We start from the raw sequence: 16,345 nt of genomic DNA on the forward strand, positions 1-16,345 counted from the left end.
AAATAAATAAATAGTGCAGATCAGTGCTATCTAATAGAATTGTCACTGAGAGCCATGTGTATAATCTAAAAAGGTTTTAATAGCCATATTTTTAAAAAATATTTTTAGTCATATATTTAACCCAATCTATCCAAAACATTATCATCTCAACATGTGATTACAGCATACAAAAATATTAGTGAGACAGACATTCCATCTACTTTTTGTACTAAGTATTTGAAACCCAGCATACCCTTTACAATGACATCTCAGTTTGGATGAATCCCATTTCAAGTGCTCAACAGTCATATGTGGCTAGCAGCTACCATCTTGGACAGCACTGGTCGAGAAATCAGAACACAGTGTGCAACACCTCCAGAAGCTGGCTTCTCAGTTGGTCTTAATCAACAGCACTTACTTTAATGTTCTATTTCTTATTCATGTCATTGCCCTTTCTAGATGAGTGTGAAAAATTCTAAAATTTCCTATGATGGTAGAATCAATATGTCTAAAACTAAACTTACCATCCCCTCAATTAAGTAGTTCATGACTTCCCTGTCTCAGATGTTTATTCTGGCTTTAAATCCTGAGTCAACTTTAACATTTCTTTCTCCTTTACCAAAGTATTCCATCAAATTTCATGATTTGTTCCCTTATAGTTTCTCTTGTATTTTCAGTGAAAAAAACTCAATTCAGGTTCTAAATGGGCAGAATCATTTGTACTTCATGTATCTGACAACTTCCTCTTCAGTGCTCTGCCTCGGTTTTTCTTCACCATTCAACTATTGAGTGCTTACTATATGGCAGGCAGTTTAGGGAGCTGAGTATGCAATAGTGAACAGTACAAATAAAGATCCAGCTCTCATGAAACTACATTCTAAAAGGGAAAAGAATCAACATGATGCTATATAGTAACAAATGTTTTGAAGACATACAAAGCAGAATAAGAGGACACAGAAAGATGGAGGGTGCTATTTTAGAGGAAGTGGTTAAGGAAGATCTTTTTGAAGAGTTAAGATTGAGCAGAAAGTAAAAGAATAAGCCATAAGATCCGGGGAAAATGAGTTCCATGTGGAGGGACTGGTAGGAGCAAAGGCCCTGAGATGGATTAACCTTGGGATGTTTTTGTGTGTGTGTTCCAGGAACTGCCAAGTCTTCCAGTAGAACTCCAGAAAAAGAAGGGAAGGAGTGGCAGGAAACAAATCATAAGGCTGCTGGTATAGGCCACAGAAGTATGGATTGTAATCTAAACATGGAAGGTTTGAAGCGGGGGAATAACGTGATCCGATTTAATATTTTAAGAGCATCACTCCAGCTGGTTGAGAAACAATATGTAGGTGGGCAAGAGAAGACGCAGGAAGACCAAATACAGGTTCCATTTACAGTGTAGGGAAAACTGCAATAATTTGGACTAGGGTGGTAGCAGAGGAAGTACTGGGAAATGGGCAGACCCTGGGTGAAGGCAGAATAGCAGGAAATGCAGATGGACTGGCTGTACAGGGTGACAGAGAGGATTAGAGATGGCTGAGCAATAAATGGATGGCAGTGACTAGGAGGAACATCTGGCTTAGGTTGAGGGGTGATGGTTGGGTGCATGTGTATTCAAGAGTTCTGTTTCAGATGTTTTGGATTATTTATATTGAGATCTCTCCATTTCACCCTCACTTCAGTATCACAGCCACATAAAGCTCCCTAGAATAAAACTTTCAACATGTTATTCTCCTATCCATAAATCTTTGACAATCACATACCTTACTGAGTGAACTATGAACTCCTATGCTCAGAAGTCAAAATTTTTCACACTGACGTTTCACCCCAACTGTCCCCACCTCATTTTTCTGTATTCCTCAGAGTGCCTGGGAAATAAGAGTATATTCAATCAAATGTTAAATGGTAGAAATATTTGTTTATCCCTTACCCTATTTGAAAGTCACCCTAGAGCTGACCTCTCTAATGACATTTTCCCCAATCACACTGGCCATGTCACTCTATACTCCCACCCAGTGGTAAATTGCTAAGTATGTAATAGCTTTCTGAAAAATCAGAGATGTGCAGATGTGCAGTACGTGCTGGTTGTCTGTGGTGTGAATACTCTCACTGTGGATATCTGTTAGCCACCAACATGTCCCAGAATATGGGGCTGTGAAGGCCTCCACACAATCAGAGCTGTGTGACCTGGTAGGAACCAGATCCAGCACATCATTGCTCCTATAGTACAAACTGTCCAGACCATTACTGTAGGTATCTGTAACTAAATCTTCTTCTCCTGTTAGATTATAGATAGGCTAAAAACTGTGTCATATACACAGTGGCTTTAACCAGCTACATAAGGGCCTCAAAGTTCAAAATGGAAATTCAGACCCAAACTACAAAGTCCCGCAGTTCTATGTCTGAATGATTGTGTGTCTCCCAAATTTCTCAGTCCACTGATCTGAATGAAGGAATTAGAATAGTAATTCACTGGACTGGACACAAAATAAAATTTGCCCTGAAAAAGGTGAAATGAAGGAATATATGATGACATTTTAGGATCACAAGTAGAAAGTATGATCAAAGAGGACTCTGGGGCAGCCCGGGTGGCTCAGCGATTTAGCGCCGCCTTCAGCCCAGGGCCTGATCCTGGAGACCCGAGATCGAGTCCCGCGTCGGGCTCCCTGCATGGAGCCTGCTTCTCCCTCTGCCTCTCTCTCTCTTCTCTGCCTCTCATAAATAAGTAAGTAAGTAAGTAAGTAAATAAATAAATAAATAAATAAATAAATAAATAAATAAATAAATAAATAAATAAAATATTTAAACAAAACAAACAAACAAAAAAAAGAGGACTCTGTATACTCACTTTTCTTTAGACAGAGTTGAAGAATAAAAATGTAGTTCTTTTGCTTTAAAGAAATTCAAATGTACACTAATTAGCCCAGAACTATACCTAGTTTTCAACTAAAGTGTAATTACTGGACAGAAAAAAAACATAGTGAAACATTAAAACTAAAAATATGAAATTAGATTCTGATCAGAGCACAGAATAAAAATAATAGCTTTGGGTAATTTTGATAAGGTAAAGAACATCTGACTGAAGAAACGTGAAAATCTTGTCTTTCTTTGCTCATTTGATAGGTAAAATTATTTATTTTAAAGGATTTTATTTATTTATTCATGAGAGACACAGAGAGAGAGGCATAGACACAGGCAGAGGGAGAAGCAGGCTCCATGCAGGGAGCCCGACATGGGACTTGATCCCGGGTCTCCAGGATCACACCCTGGGCTGAAGGCAGCACTAAACCTCTGAGCCACCTGGCTGCCCTTGATAGGTAAATTTAAATCAGAATTAAATCTCAAGAGATTAAGTTCACATGAAAGATACACTATTTCTTCTTTGCTCTAAGCAGAATAAAATACAAATAAACCAAGACACAAAAACAGACTTGTGTTCACTTCATAGTTAAAATATGTGAAAACACAGATCCTCCAATACTTTTCACCTGGCTGTTCCAATTCTCCCCACTCTTACTCCTTAAATGTCACAAGGCCCATGCCACTGTTTTCCCTAAGTGCAGAGGGGTGCTGGTGTGCTACGGACAAGGGGATGAGTGAGGCCAGTAGTAGTAAGCAGAGTGAAATGGTGGTAGGGCTCAGTACTGGGGTGTGGAAGGTATGAGGAACAGGGCTTAGTAGGAGTCAGGCAAGTGGAAAGTGATAGAGCAGGTATATTTAACACACTGGCTCTAGGAATCCATCCAAAATGATCAAGCGAACAAGATCCAAAGGGCCAAGAAAAGACTGCTGGTCCTGCTAGAAGTTTGTCCTCTCAACACGCCTGGAAAGAGTGCAACTTTGATGACACAATAACTACTTTCACTTCAATGTGGAATCATTTGTTCACTTGTTTTAACTTTCTTCAAGTACAGAGGATCCCAAGGTGCAACAGCTATTTGCAGGCTTATCTGTGGGAAGGTGTATGCCCTATAGATTTTAGAAGTGGGGAGAAGGGAAGATATTATAATTTTGGAAATGGGACTGATGGCACAGAGCAGCACAGAAAGTTTCATCTTTGGAGGCAATTTCTGGTTATACTGATATTTACGGTTAATCTGTTTTGAAAACTGATCAGAATATTATTTCTATAAAGCTGGCAAAAATTGGAGTCATTATGTAATAAATTACTTTATGATACACAGAACTAAAATAACATGCAAAACATTATGTCCTCTCAGGAATAAACAATGCAGAAGAGACACTGGGGGAAAAAAAAGTATCAGAGAAGAAGCATGGATGAAATTTGACAATTTATTATAAGAGAGATTACATGAGTAATGAAATAATTTAATAGAAAACAGATGGGAGAAGTGGTAGGTCCTCTTTACAGTACCAGGTCCAGCCAAAAAATGTCTATATCAATAGTTTGTGATTGAAAAACAAGGCAGGCTTTCAGGGGTGATTTTCATTTTTATTATATAATTGAACAAATCTTTTAAAGTACAGAACATCATAGAAGAGTAGTACCAGTCTACCCAGGAAAATCCATCCTTTTAGGTCTCTAAATAGGAATGTAAAATAAGTGTACAGAAGGTAACCAATAAGCAATGAAAGACCAGACACAAAGTGGCAGGCCCCAATTACTCCTGAAAGATCCTGCATGTATGTACTTACTATGTAGTAAGTTATCCTATAGAAAGCCTATCCTGTTTATTTTGAAATTCATCATGATCACAAATAGAAAGATAATAGTAGATTTCTAGCACTAAATTACAGAGCTGCTTCTTGTCCAAGTTCTGCACTTGCTTATCAACTAGTGACTCATGCAGTCAGTCTTATTTAATAGCTGGCTTTGCAGGAGAGTGCTAAGAATTCATAAATTTAGAAGTTGTATAAATGAGTGAAAATTCTTTTAATTATGGTTATAAATGGAAATAGGTTAACCTGACAGAAGATAGATTTAGGACATAAGATAGATTTATATAGGTATATTTATAAGATAAATATAACACCACCTCTTATTGATAACACTCTGAAGTGTAACAGGCAACCTTCTTTTGGTGAGAAAGAAACTGCTCACCTCTGATACAACTATAGGCAATCAGGATGTATTTAATAAATTTTTACCTCCCAGGACCCAAATGATATCTAGTGGCTTGAAAAAAGAGATTTTATACTTTCAAAATATGGGTAATTTCTCCATTTAAAAATCTCTAATGTGTTCAGTTCAAATATTAAACCAAAACCTGTAAATTCTTTATAGAATTTAGGACTGCACATATAACATTATTTAGTACAATGTTTCACAAGTTATTTAATATGTCTCCTTTGATTTTATTCATTTTTAAAATTTAAAATTTGCCCTATGAAAAATAACAAATATAGTGAATTAATGCACAATGTTTTATAATATTTCCCTGGCTAGAGAATGTCAAGGAAAATGAACTTTCAGAATGTTAGAGACTATTAATTACCTGGTTTAAGAGATCTTCTACTTTCTTCTGCCATGAATCCCTGGCTGCATTTTTCTCTCGTTCCTTTAACTGCAAAAGTTGAGACATTGCTGACTTCTTATCTTCTTCATGTTGAAGTCTTAGCTCTTCACGAAGTTTAGAACACTCCTGTCTAAAACAAAACAAATGCCTTACTTTTTTTAGTGTTATAAAAGTTTAACAAAAAAGTTCAATATAAAAATGCACATGACCTGGTATTCATATTGCAATAAAAGAGGTGCTATGGAGAGCAGACATGTGAAAGCTACTGATTTCTTCTGATGAACATACCCATTGTTTGTACTTATTGCAAGGCTTCTAATATACCATTTCCTCATATTACCACCATTCCAATATTGTTCTGTTTCGCACTAGTTACCATCTTCACACATTCATCCATCACAAGATTCATAAACAGATCAAACCCCTGCAATATTCCTTGGACATGTCTGCCACCTTTTAACTGTCAATGATAATTTCTTGTTCACAATTTTTTCAACTTAAGAGGGTGAGCTTTGCTCATGTATCGACTCAGCAAGCTCAAAGTTGCCTCCAAATGGAATTTGTAGCATCCCTCATGCTCCCATGTTAGGCCCCAAATGCCTTTACTTTTTAAAGATAATTATTCCTCTCAGTAGTTACAGTGTAGTTGTTCACAGGTTTTCTAAGGAATTAATCTTCCTCAAAAGTCAACTCAGAATAAGAGTTATTTTTTTAATCAGGCTTATATGACTTAGGTAAGTTAATAATTTACCTAAGTTCATTGATTTATCAATTCTTAACGGAAGAACAGGTACTAAAACAAGTCTTCTGACTTGAGGTTAGTATTTTATATAAAGAAAATAAGATCAGAAAAAGTACTCAAGCAGAAAAAAAGAATTCCAATTTCTCTGCATCTAATCATGAAAAAATTCATTAAAAATGCTATCAACTATGATTTTAATGCTAAGACAACATAAGCTATATAATGATAAAACATTTTGGCACATCTGTATTAAGATTACATTACAGAACCCTCCTACACTGTTGGTGGGAATGTGAACTGGTTCAGCCACTCTGGAAAACTGTGTGGAGGTTCCTCAAAGAGTTAAAAATAGACCTGCCCTACGACCCAGCAATTGCACTGCTGGGGATTTACCCCAAAGATACAGATGCAATGAAACGCCGAGACACCTGCACCCCAATGTTTATAGCAGCAATGTCCACAATAGCCAAACTGTGGAAGGAGCCTCGGTGCCCATCGAAAGATGAATGGATAAAGAAGATGTGGTTTATATACACAATGGAATATTACTCAGCCATTAGAAATGACAAATACCCACCATTTGCTTCAACATGGATGGAACTGGAGGGTATTATGCTTAGTGAAGTAAGTCAATCGGAGAAGGACAAACATGTTCTCATTCATTTGGGGAATATAAATAATAGTGAAAGGAAATATAAGGGAAGGGAGAAGAAATGTGTGGGAAATATCAGAAAGGGAGACAGAACATGAAGACTCCTAACTCTGGGAAACGAACTAGGGGTGATGGAAGGGGAGGAGGGCAGGGGATGGGGGTGACTGGGTGACGGGCACTGAGGGGGGCACTTGACGGGATGAGCACTGGGTGTTATTTTGTATGTTGGCAAATTGAACACCAATAAAAAATAAATTTATTATTAAAAAAAAAGAATGAAAAAAAAAGATTACATTACAGAGTAAAAAACATACCTAAGGTTTTCAGTCCATTTTATTTCTAAGTCATGGGCCATTCTGTCCACTCTGAGCTTCTCTTCCTCTTTCATGGCAGCAAGTGTTTCTTCATGCTGGTGCCTTTCTTGTTCTAGCTCACCCTGAAGAATAAAAACATGTCAATGAAAACAAGTCTTTAAAGGCAAAGTCATTGCTGGTTATTTCAAATAAGTAGAGTGCTTGCATTATAATTTAAATCCTTATAGCACAATAACTGATAAAGCTATCTATAATAATTACTCAAGATTTCTGAGTAAAATATGTGGCACATACTTTATATTTTAAATGTCCTTGTGCAAACTATGTTTCATTAAGGCTTCTAATTTTACAAATCATTTTAAACAGTTTAAAGCTAGCATAACTGATAATCTTAACTTTCCATGTCGTGGATAGTATCTTCAAATATATACACATTACAGATACATTACTCAAATTCATTCATATTTAGATTCAAAAGTTTGCTATTTATTCAGAGCTGATGCATTGTAGCTATACCTTACTGACATGATTAAAATAATTATAAGACATTTGGCTACTGATTGTTTTTACTATAGAACTTTAAACCAGGGATTGTGTTTAATGTTATGGAAACCTAATATATATATATATATATATATATATATATATATAATTCATATATATGTGAAATGCCTGTAGATTAGCATTAAGTGGCTCTCAGAAGCCTAGGGCTAGAGGTGACCTGCTTGGACAACATAGCAACCATGGGTCCCTGCCAGCAGTGGGGTAGCTCTTCAGCTACAACAGGAAAGGAACAGATGATGGTGCTTCCTTCTGCTTTCTTAATGACCCTTTCTGGATCACACACTTACTAACAGCATGTGTTGTAGTGCTGCTGAGGGGCATATCCACGTTAATCGGAGAGAAGAAAGTCCATGTTGAAACCTGCCATGCTACACTGCTGACCTGGCTACAAGCAGTAAATTCTGAAAACTGGATCCAGCCATTTTAATCAACTGTCCTTTTCACTAAGTATTCTGCCTCTAGGAACTATTTTTTTCACCACGGGCAGGATGAAACAGGGCAGAATTACTTAAAAAGTATTTCTTTTACTGAATGCAAAGTACTTTATTAGACATTAATAGGGAAAGAAAAGAGGTAAAGAAAATACTTGCTCTTTTTTTTTTTTTCCAAGTGTTTCCATATCCATCGCCTCCTGGGATCCTCATAACAACACAAGGAGGTTATAGTGAGGAAACGGAGGTTCAGCAAGGTTGAGTATTGCCAGAATACAATATTGTCATCATTGTCATCAGCATCTTACTCCTTATTTAACAACCGTGGCCTAAGATGTCTTAAGGGCAGAGTCTTGCTTATCTGTGTCTGGATTCCCCCACAGGTGCCAACGAACAGGTTGACAGTCAGGAACCAATACCCATTTGATAACGGGTAATAAACTTTAAGGAGACTACCTAATTATATTTTTACCTTGCTGATGTTTAGATTATAGCAGGTATTATAAAATTACCTCAACATTTAATAGAGCATCTTTGGTCTCCTTCAGCCGGCCTTTAGTCAAGTCGAGCTCATTCTGAAGTCTCTCCTGGGAGTCCTGAAGACTAGCAATGAGGCCTTCTGCAGAGCCAAGACCTTGTTCACTTTTCCTCACTAGACCTTGGAGGCGGCCAATCTGCAAGTACATGTAGTACTTATAATATATCTCAATCAACAGCAAAACAGCCATATTTGTTTTCTTAAAGTCTTTTTTCTTTAGTGGTAATTTTACTGAATGGATTTCTTTGATGAATTTGGAAGAGGCACTCAATAATCATGATAGCTTTCATCTGTTGTTTTTTTTGGGATTTTTTTTTTACAAGGACCTCCATATTTACAATTTCCCTTTTTTGTGACAACCATGTGAATAAGTGGATAACTCAAGTCTCTATTTTAAGAAAGAGAATTCCTGTTTCTATCAAATAATCAAATACCTATCAAAAGGAATGGAAACAAGATGAAGATTATATCAAAGACAGAGGGGAAAAAAGTATTTTTTTAGATACAAATATTTTTAAAACTGCTCTTTAAAATGGAGTCACTTATACTTCATTTGAGCCCAGTTCTCCTGCTGGTTTATAAAGGTGACTGACTTAGGTCAACATTGATGAGCTGATAAATGCATATTAGAATAAGTTGTGATTTCTTTGTTTCCGTACAAAATTTCCTCAGGAAATTGTTAAGAGTTGAATTTATACACTCTTGGAATTAGGAGTTAATAAGGCAATCTATTGATCAGACAGATCCATATCCTCAAGTTATGAGAACTAAGATCAATAAAAGAAATACTTTAACTAGGAAAGTGCTATGAAGAAAAAAAATCTTTTTATAAAACAGCCAAGCTATCAAAACTCTACAGAAATGAAAACTGCTAATTTTATTTTATTTTGAAAACTGCTAATTTTAAAATAACACCTGAATATTTCTCATTATAAATACAAGGATCACAAGGAAAGCTGCAAACGTTTTCCTTTAACATTCTCTCAATTCACCCCCCCTCTTCCTGTCCCCTTTCCACCCAGATATTTATATACTGAATAATTCTGGTGATGGTAACATTTTATACTTGTTAGTATTTTTAAAGGGATGCCAACCTCATAAAATGAGCTGGAAACCTTCCATTTTTTATCTGGCTTGTCATAAATGTGTTACAGGGGTGAATGAATACTGTAAGGAGTTAAAGAGTTAAAGAGTATTGAACCTGGGGCATCTGGCTTGCTCAGCTGGGGTCATGAGTTTGAGCCCCACTTTGGGGGTACAGTTTAGTTAAAAAAAAAAAAAAGAGTACTGAACTTAGTAAAAAATCCAGTTTCAAGTTCTTGGTCTGCCACTATAAAATAGGAATAATGATGCCACCCTCATAGTTATAATATTTAAATTCAAGGATATATGGGAAAAGATTCTTTAACTAGAAAGCAACATACAAATATCAGGTACCAATCAGTAAGGAGAGGACAATCAAATTTATCAACATGTAGAAAAATTTTGTTCTACAATCCAGATAATTTTCAAATGAGTAAAAGTTACATGTACAAATGGAATACATGAAAAAACTGATAGACAACAGTATTCTATTATACAAAAACTTTAAAATGCTGCACAATTAAACATAATAAGCAAAATAATAAGTAATGAACACAACTAATTAAACCTTGTTTTCTAAAATATAATAAAAGTGGATATGTGAGGAACACATCTGTTGTCTTCCAAGATCAAAATCTCCTTTGGTCATGTGTGCTATCTACCTTTCTTCCCACGTGGGTCCACGTCAACCCAAACCCAGGAATGAACCCAGCGCTTCTTCGAAGCATAAACCAGTTAGGTCATCTCATTCTGTTGGCCATGGGGACTGGTTCAGGGGCAGGCACATGGTTTAAGTTCATCTACTCACAGTGATCTGAGGACTTTAAAAGGAGTTCCTAAAAAAGGTCTTTTTCCAGTTGCACATATGGCCTAAGAGAATGCATGGCTGAAACAGGAAGTCAACACAAAGAAAAAATCCAACTAGAGCAAAAGAGAAGCTGAGTTCCAGTGTAAACAATTTCAGTTCAGAATCTAGTCATGCCTGATGTTAACATACCTGTGGGCTTTTTAGTTAATGTGACTGAATAAATTTCCTTAGGCTGGTTTGAGCTGAGATTTCTGTCACTTGCACTAGAGATCAATATTCTTGATTCCTCTTAAACACTGAGGGAATACAGTAAATAGAAACCTCTTCCCTGGAATATCCACTCATGCATGCTCTTCTGTGATCCAATCCCCTTGCAATGCCTGGGTCAGTTTTTTTATAATTATAAATATTATGGATAAATGAGTATCAGCCCTGAGACCAAGCAAGATCCACCTATTTGTACTCCACATCTTCCAAATGGTGTTTCTCCTATGATAACCTCCAAAATCAAGGGGTTACAAGGCCTTCAAACCATAGCCCTTGCCTCTCCAGCTTTGGGTTAACAATTCCCCTCCTCAGTCTTTATGCATCTTGGGAAAAGCAGCACTGCAGTTCAGAATCAAGTTCTGAAATCACACTGACAGGATTGAATTATAGTTTTACTCACTACATGACTTGCACAAGTTCCACAACGTTTTTTGTGACTTGGTAACCATTATTTACAGCATGGGGTTATTTAGAGAATTAAAGGAACAAACAAGTAGAAAGACTACATAAAACAATGCCTGGGGTAAATAGTAAGAACTAAATAAATATGACTTATAGTTGCTATTCAGTCACACCCACACTGGCATCCTTCAATTTCTACAAAATCCTTGTGCCTCAGGGCATTTGCAAGACCTTTTCTCAGTTAATTCTTGTGGCAAACCCCCGTTAAATCACCACCATTTTGCAGTATTTGTCAGACTTGTTCTTGTTTCCAGATATCTTCTATAAATACTGCTGAAATTTTGTCAATGATCTTTAGTTATTTGTTCATGTTAAATATACTGAAATGCAGGAGTCAAAAGGCATGCCCATATTTAGGGCTAAATTTCTTCCAGAAAGATTATGATTTTATATTCCCATCAGCAGCTTGGGTGCTTATTTCTTTAGCCTTATCAACACTTGGTGGTTTCAACTTTTTTTCCATTACATTTTATGGTAATGGGAATGGTATCTCATTAATTTCATTTCTAGTTTTAAATTACAGTGATTTTAAAATTATTTTTTTATGTTCTCCTTTAGTTCATTAAAAAATAGGGTATTAATTTCAACCTTAGCCCATCTTAGCACATCTCTGGTATGAGGCTGAAGAACTTCACTGTTCTCTCTTCTTCCATTTGTATGTAGTCTTAAAAGAGCTGTTTCAGATTAAACCTATTAAATCTAACTTCCGTCCTACTTTTCCACTGACATTGTAGGAAGGTCTTCAGAGAACCCTTGATTGCATGATCTTCCCAGGTCTCATACTTTGACTTCTAGTCATTGTGTGACAGTGTGAGGCACTTCCACCTCTTGGAAGTATCTGCTTTCATGTTGTTCTCATATCCATTAATTCTCATTTTCATGCCTCTGATTTCTCCTTAATCTCTTTCCCTGGCTCTGTTAATACTGGTGCTCCTCTTTGTTACTAGCAATCTTCTCATCTGCTACCTCTGATGAGCTCTTCTATGTTAATGGCTTCAATGACTGCCTAATCTTTAGCTCAACTCTACTTAGTTCCAGCCTGGATGTTTTACAGTACCCTCAACTCGATGTCTTGCCACTCCTATGTATCTTTCCTCCTATAATATCCATCTTCTCAAAGTGGCATAATTACCTGTCCAAACATCTGAGCTAGATACCTAAATCACTTTCTACCACTTACCACATCAAGTCCTCTAAATTTTATTTTTGAATGATCTCCACTCTCAGGTTTTGTTTTCCTAGTCAGGAAGCTAATCAACTCTTGCCCATACTAATATAATGGATAGCATCTTAAGTCATCTCTCCAACTCTAATTACCAGTCCCCTCCCCATACAACTTATCCTCTTACTGCCACCAAAGCTCTTTTCCTGAGATCATCTAACAGTGTAACAGTTGCTAATCTGCCGCTATCACTCTATCATCAGGATAAATTCTAAAGTCTTTGCGTCACGGCACAAGAGTCACTCACAATTTAGCTTCAACTTCCCTTTCTACCACATTTTTTGACAAGCGCCATACTGTCAAGTAGACTAATTCTCAACCAGCATCAAATTCTGCCCCCAAGGACAGTGCCTAGAGACATTTTTGGTTGTTACAACTGAAGGAGAAAGTTGTAGCACACGCTACTAGTATCTAGTATGTAGTGACCAGGGATACTACTAAACATCCTAAAGAATTATCTGCCCAAAACTGTCAGTAGTGCTGGGGTTGAGAGACTGTGGTGTAATGATACTAAATTTCCTATAGTTCACCAGGCATTATAATAACTTGGGTACTAACTGACTATACTTACACTGTTCCTTGTGCCTGTATTGTCTCTCATCATTCCTACATCTGCAAATTTATATTTACCTTTCAAAGACCACCTCCCATACCACATTTAAAAATTCTCCAATATCATATTCTCCAGAGCTGTTATGAATGCTTAAGAGCAGAGAATCACTCCCTCCTCTGGAATTTAAAAACACACTGTATTTGTCACCAAATCATAAAGCAATTTTAAACTAGGAGTTCCTTGACATTTTGTCAAAGTATCCCTATCACTTAGAAGATACTATGCAGTCAATAAATGTTTCCTGGGCAGCCCGGGTGGCTCAGCGGTTTAGCGCTGCCTTCAGTCCAGGGCATGATCCTGGAGACCTGGGATCGGGTCCCACGTTCAGGCTCCCTGCATGGAGCCTGCTTCTCCCTCTGCCTGTGTCTCTGCCTCTCTCTCTCTGTGTTTCTCATGAATAAATAAATAAAATATTTTTAAAAATAAATGTCTCCTAAATCATAAAAGATATGCAAAGATTACTAATATTACTGGACTCTAGTTTCAACTTTTCTAGAGACCAATTTAGTAATAAGACGAGACCCATAACATCATTCCTTTTCTTTGGCCCAGTAAGTTTATTTTGGGCAAGAACTAGACAAAAAGGAAATAATTTTTAAAAATGAACAAAAGTATTAATAGAAGTGATCATATATCAACTTACTAATAAAAATAATAGTCTGATAAACAGCGCTGAGAGAAGTCCTAATACTCCACACTCCTCAGGGTGTCAGGGCTCACGGCTGAAATATGCCTTGGTTGGTTAATGATAAGGACACAGAACTAGCCTTAGGAAAACCCAATCTTGCTATTCTGGCCATGACTTTTGCATGACAATCCTTCCTCCTCAAGTAAGAGGGGGCAACTCCTTAAAATTATTACTATTCATAATAAAATATTTAAAATATTAAATGCTCAACAAAGAAAACACTTAAGCAACTCTGATAAAGATATATACTGGAACACGGGATCCCTGGGTGGCGCAGCGGTTTGGCGCCTGCCTTTGGCCCAGGGCGCGATCCTGGAGACCCAGGATCGAATCCCATGTCGGGCTGCCGGTGCATGGAGCCTGCTTCTCCCTCTGCCTATGTCTCTGCCTCTCTCTCTCTCTCTGTGACTATCATAAATAAATAAAAATTAAAAAAAAAAGATATATACTGGAACACTATATGATATTTTAAATGGCTAAAATGTAGACAAAATTAAATGGAAATACTTATATGGAATAAACTTTTATAAATCAAGTACACAAAGCATTTGTAAATAAAGATTATAACAATACTGAAATGTATACATACATATTAAATACCATTAGAAAATCTGGAATTCTGAAAACATTCCTCAGGTTCTTTTTTTTTTTTTTTTTTGTAAAATTGCTTAAGTTCATAAAGAGCAATATTCAAAGTTTTAGTACCTACCAATCAATGTCTCTGAATGGTATATATTATAGATATTCCAGAAGGGTTTAGAATCTCAATCGTTGGGGTCCCTGGGTAGCTCAGTTGGTTAAGCATCCTACTCTTGATTTCAGCTCAGGTCATGATTTCAGGGTGGAGATGGAGCCCTGTGTCAGGCTGTGTACCTGCTTAAGATTTTCTCTCTCCCCCACCCTCTGTCCCTCCCCTCCCTGATCTTTAAAAAAAAGAAACAAACAAACTAGCTAAACTAACTCAATCCTTGTTCTCTAAATCGTGGCAATAAATATCCTATTTGTCTTCTATTACCTAAATGCTGTGTACCCACTACAGGAGCCAGAGAAACAAGTTATTTGTGTGTTTCAGTAGGCTGAACTCTAACATGATCCCTCTCCCACCCTCACTTCCCCAAAACCTATGCATATGATGGGATATTACTCCCATACTATATTGCGTTATTTAGCAAAAAAGTATCTTGTAGATGTAATTAGGATGAGGGAGACTATTCTAAGTGGGCCTGACATAATTGGGTGAGTCTTTAGAAGGAAGTAGAGTAATCTGAAGCCACAGAGGTTTTCCTGCTAGCCTTAAAAGAGTAAACTGTGATGTTACGCAAAGAAGGAGCCAGGTAACAAGTGCTTGAGGGGCCTTTTAAAAGTTGAGAGCGGGACGCCTGGGTCGCTCAGCGGTTGAGCTTCTGCCTTCGGCTCAGGTCGTGATCCCAGGGTCCCGGGATCGAGTCCCACATCAGCCTCCCTGCATGGAGCCTGCTTCTCCCTCTGCCTGTGTCTCTGCTTCTCTCGTTCTCGGTCTCATAATAAATAAATATTTAAAAAAAATAAAATAAAAGTTGAGAGCAATTTCTGGCCAATAGTTCGCAAGAGAATGGGACCTCGGTCATACAAATAAATGAATTCTGACAACAGCCAATAAGCTTGAAAACAGACCTGTGCCTCACGTGAGACTGCAGTGTAGCTGTCACTTTGATTTCAAAGAGGGCCTAGCTAACCTGTACTCGGGTTATAGGTTATAACCTATAGGTTATGGGATTATAACCTGACCCATAACACTGAGATAATAAACATGTGCTATGTTAAACTACTAAATTTTGTGATAATCTGTTACACAGCAATAGAAAACTAATACTCTTATTTACAAAAATTAACTTAGTTTTCAATGATGATTTTTACTTATTCAACATATATATCATTCACAAATAATGATCTCCTATGTGTCATGTCAGGCAGTATATCAACTGTGATATGACATTTTACAATAAATAAGTCCAAATGATTTTTAACAAAATACTGACACACACATATATATATAGATATATAGATATATAAAATTTAAAAAACTTAAGTCCACAAGAAAATCTACAACTCAAATGTTATAAGAACATTTAAAAAGATGTAATAGATTTATCAACCATTCAGTCTATTATTTTGTCCTCAAAGGTGATCCCAGATAACATTTGGTGGAACAGGCTTATTCTCCACTTAAGATTTTAGACTTACTAGCTTCCCTTAATATCCTAATATGATTCTGGGATTCATGAGTTAATCAATGAAATCCACAGCTGACCTATTTATGTGTTTGGTTTTATCATCTGTAAGAGTATCAACATCCATCTTACGAAGATAATATATTCTTTAATCTTTTCTAAAACAATAATTTTAAGTCTTTATGAAGTACCCCAAATTCTTTCCTCTTGTCTTTTCAAAGACATACCTACTTTCCATCCAATAAGTATAAATGGAATAAATTCTCTATTTAGAAAAGATAAAAGCTTCAAGGGTGCCTGAGTGGTT

General features: G+C 36.8%; 1 protein-coding gene and 1 pseudogene across 3 annotated transcripts in view; both read right to left on the reverse strand.

Moving 5' to 3' along the window:
- The window catches only part of FAM184A (family with sequence similarity 184 member A), a 106,499-nt gene that overhangs the window by 35,047 nt on the left and 55,107 nt on the right, over positions 1-16,345 (reverse strand). For all 3 annotated transcript variants that reach the window (XM_055311648.1, XM_055311647.1, XM_055311649.1), the window contains 3 exons: positions 8,660-8,821; positions 7,153-7,274; positions 5,424-5,574 (listed from right to left, as the gene is read on the reverse strand). In XM_055311648.1, the coding sequence (XP_055167623.1) occupies positions 5,424-5,574; positions 7,153-7,274; positions 8,660-8,821 (435 nt within the window). The remainder of the gene's footprint in view (positions 1-5,423; positions 5,575-7,152; positions 7,275-8,659; positions 8,822-16,345) is intronic.
- Positions 5,746-5,964, reverse strand: LOC129500823 (small nuclear ribonucleoprotein G-like; annotated as a pseudogene).

Source organism: Nyctereutes procyonoides, unplaced genomic scaffold, assembly GCF_905146905.1.
Source record: "Nyctereutes procyonoides isolate TBG_1078 unplaced genomic scaffold, NYPRO_anot_genome, whole genome shotgun sequence".
In the NCBI taxonomy this organism is placed as follows: Eukaryota; Metazoa; Chordata; class Mammalia; order Carnivora; family Canidae; genus Nyctereutes; species Nyctereutes procyonoides.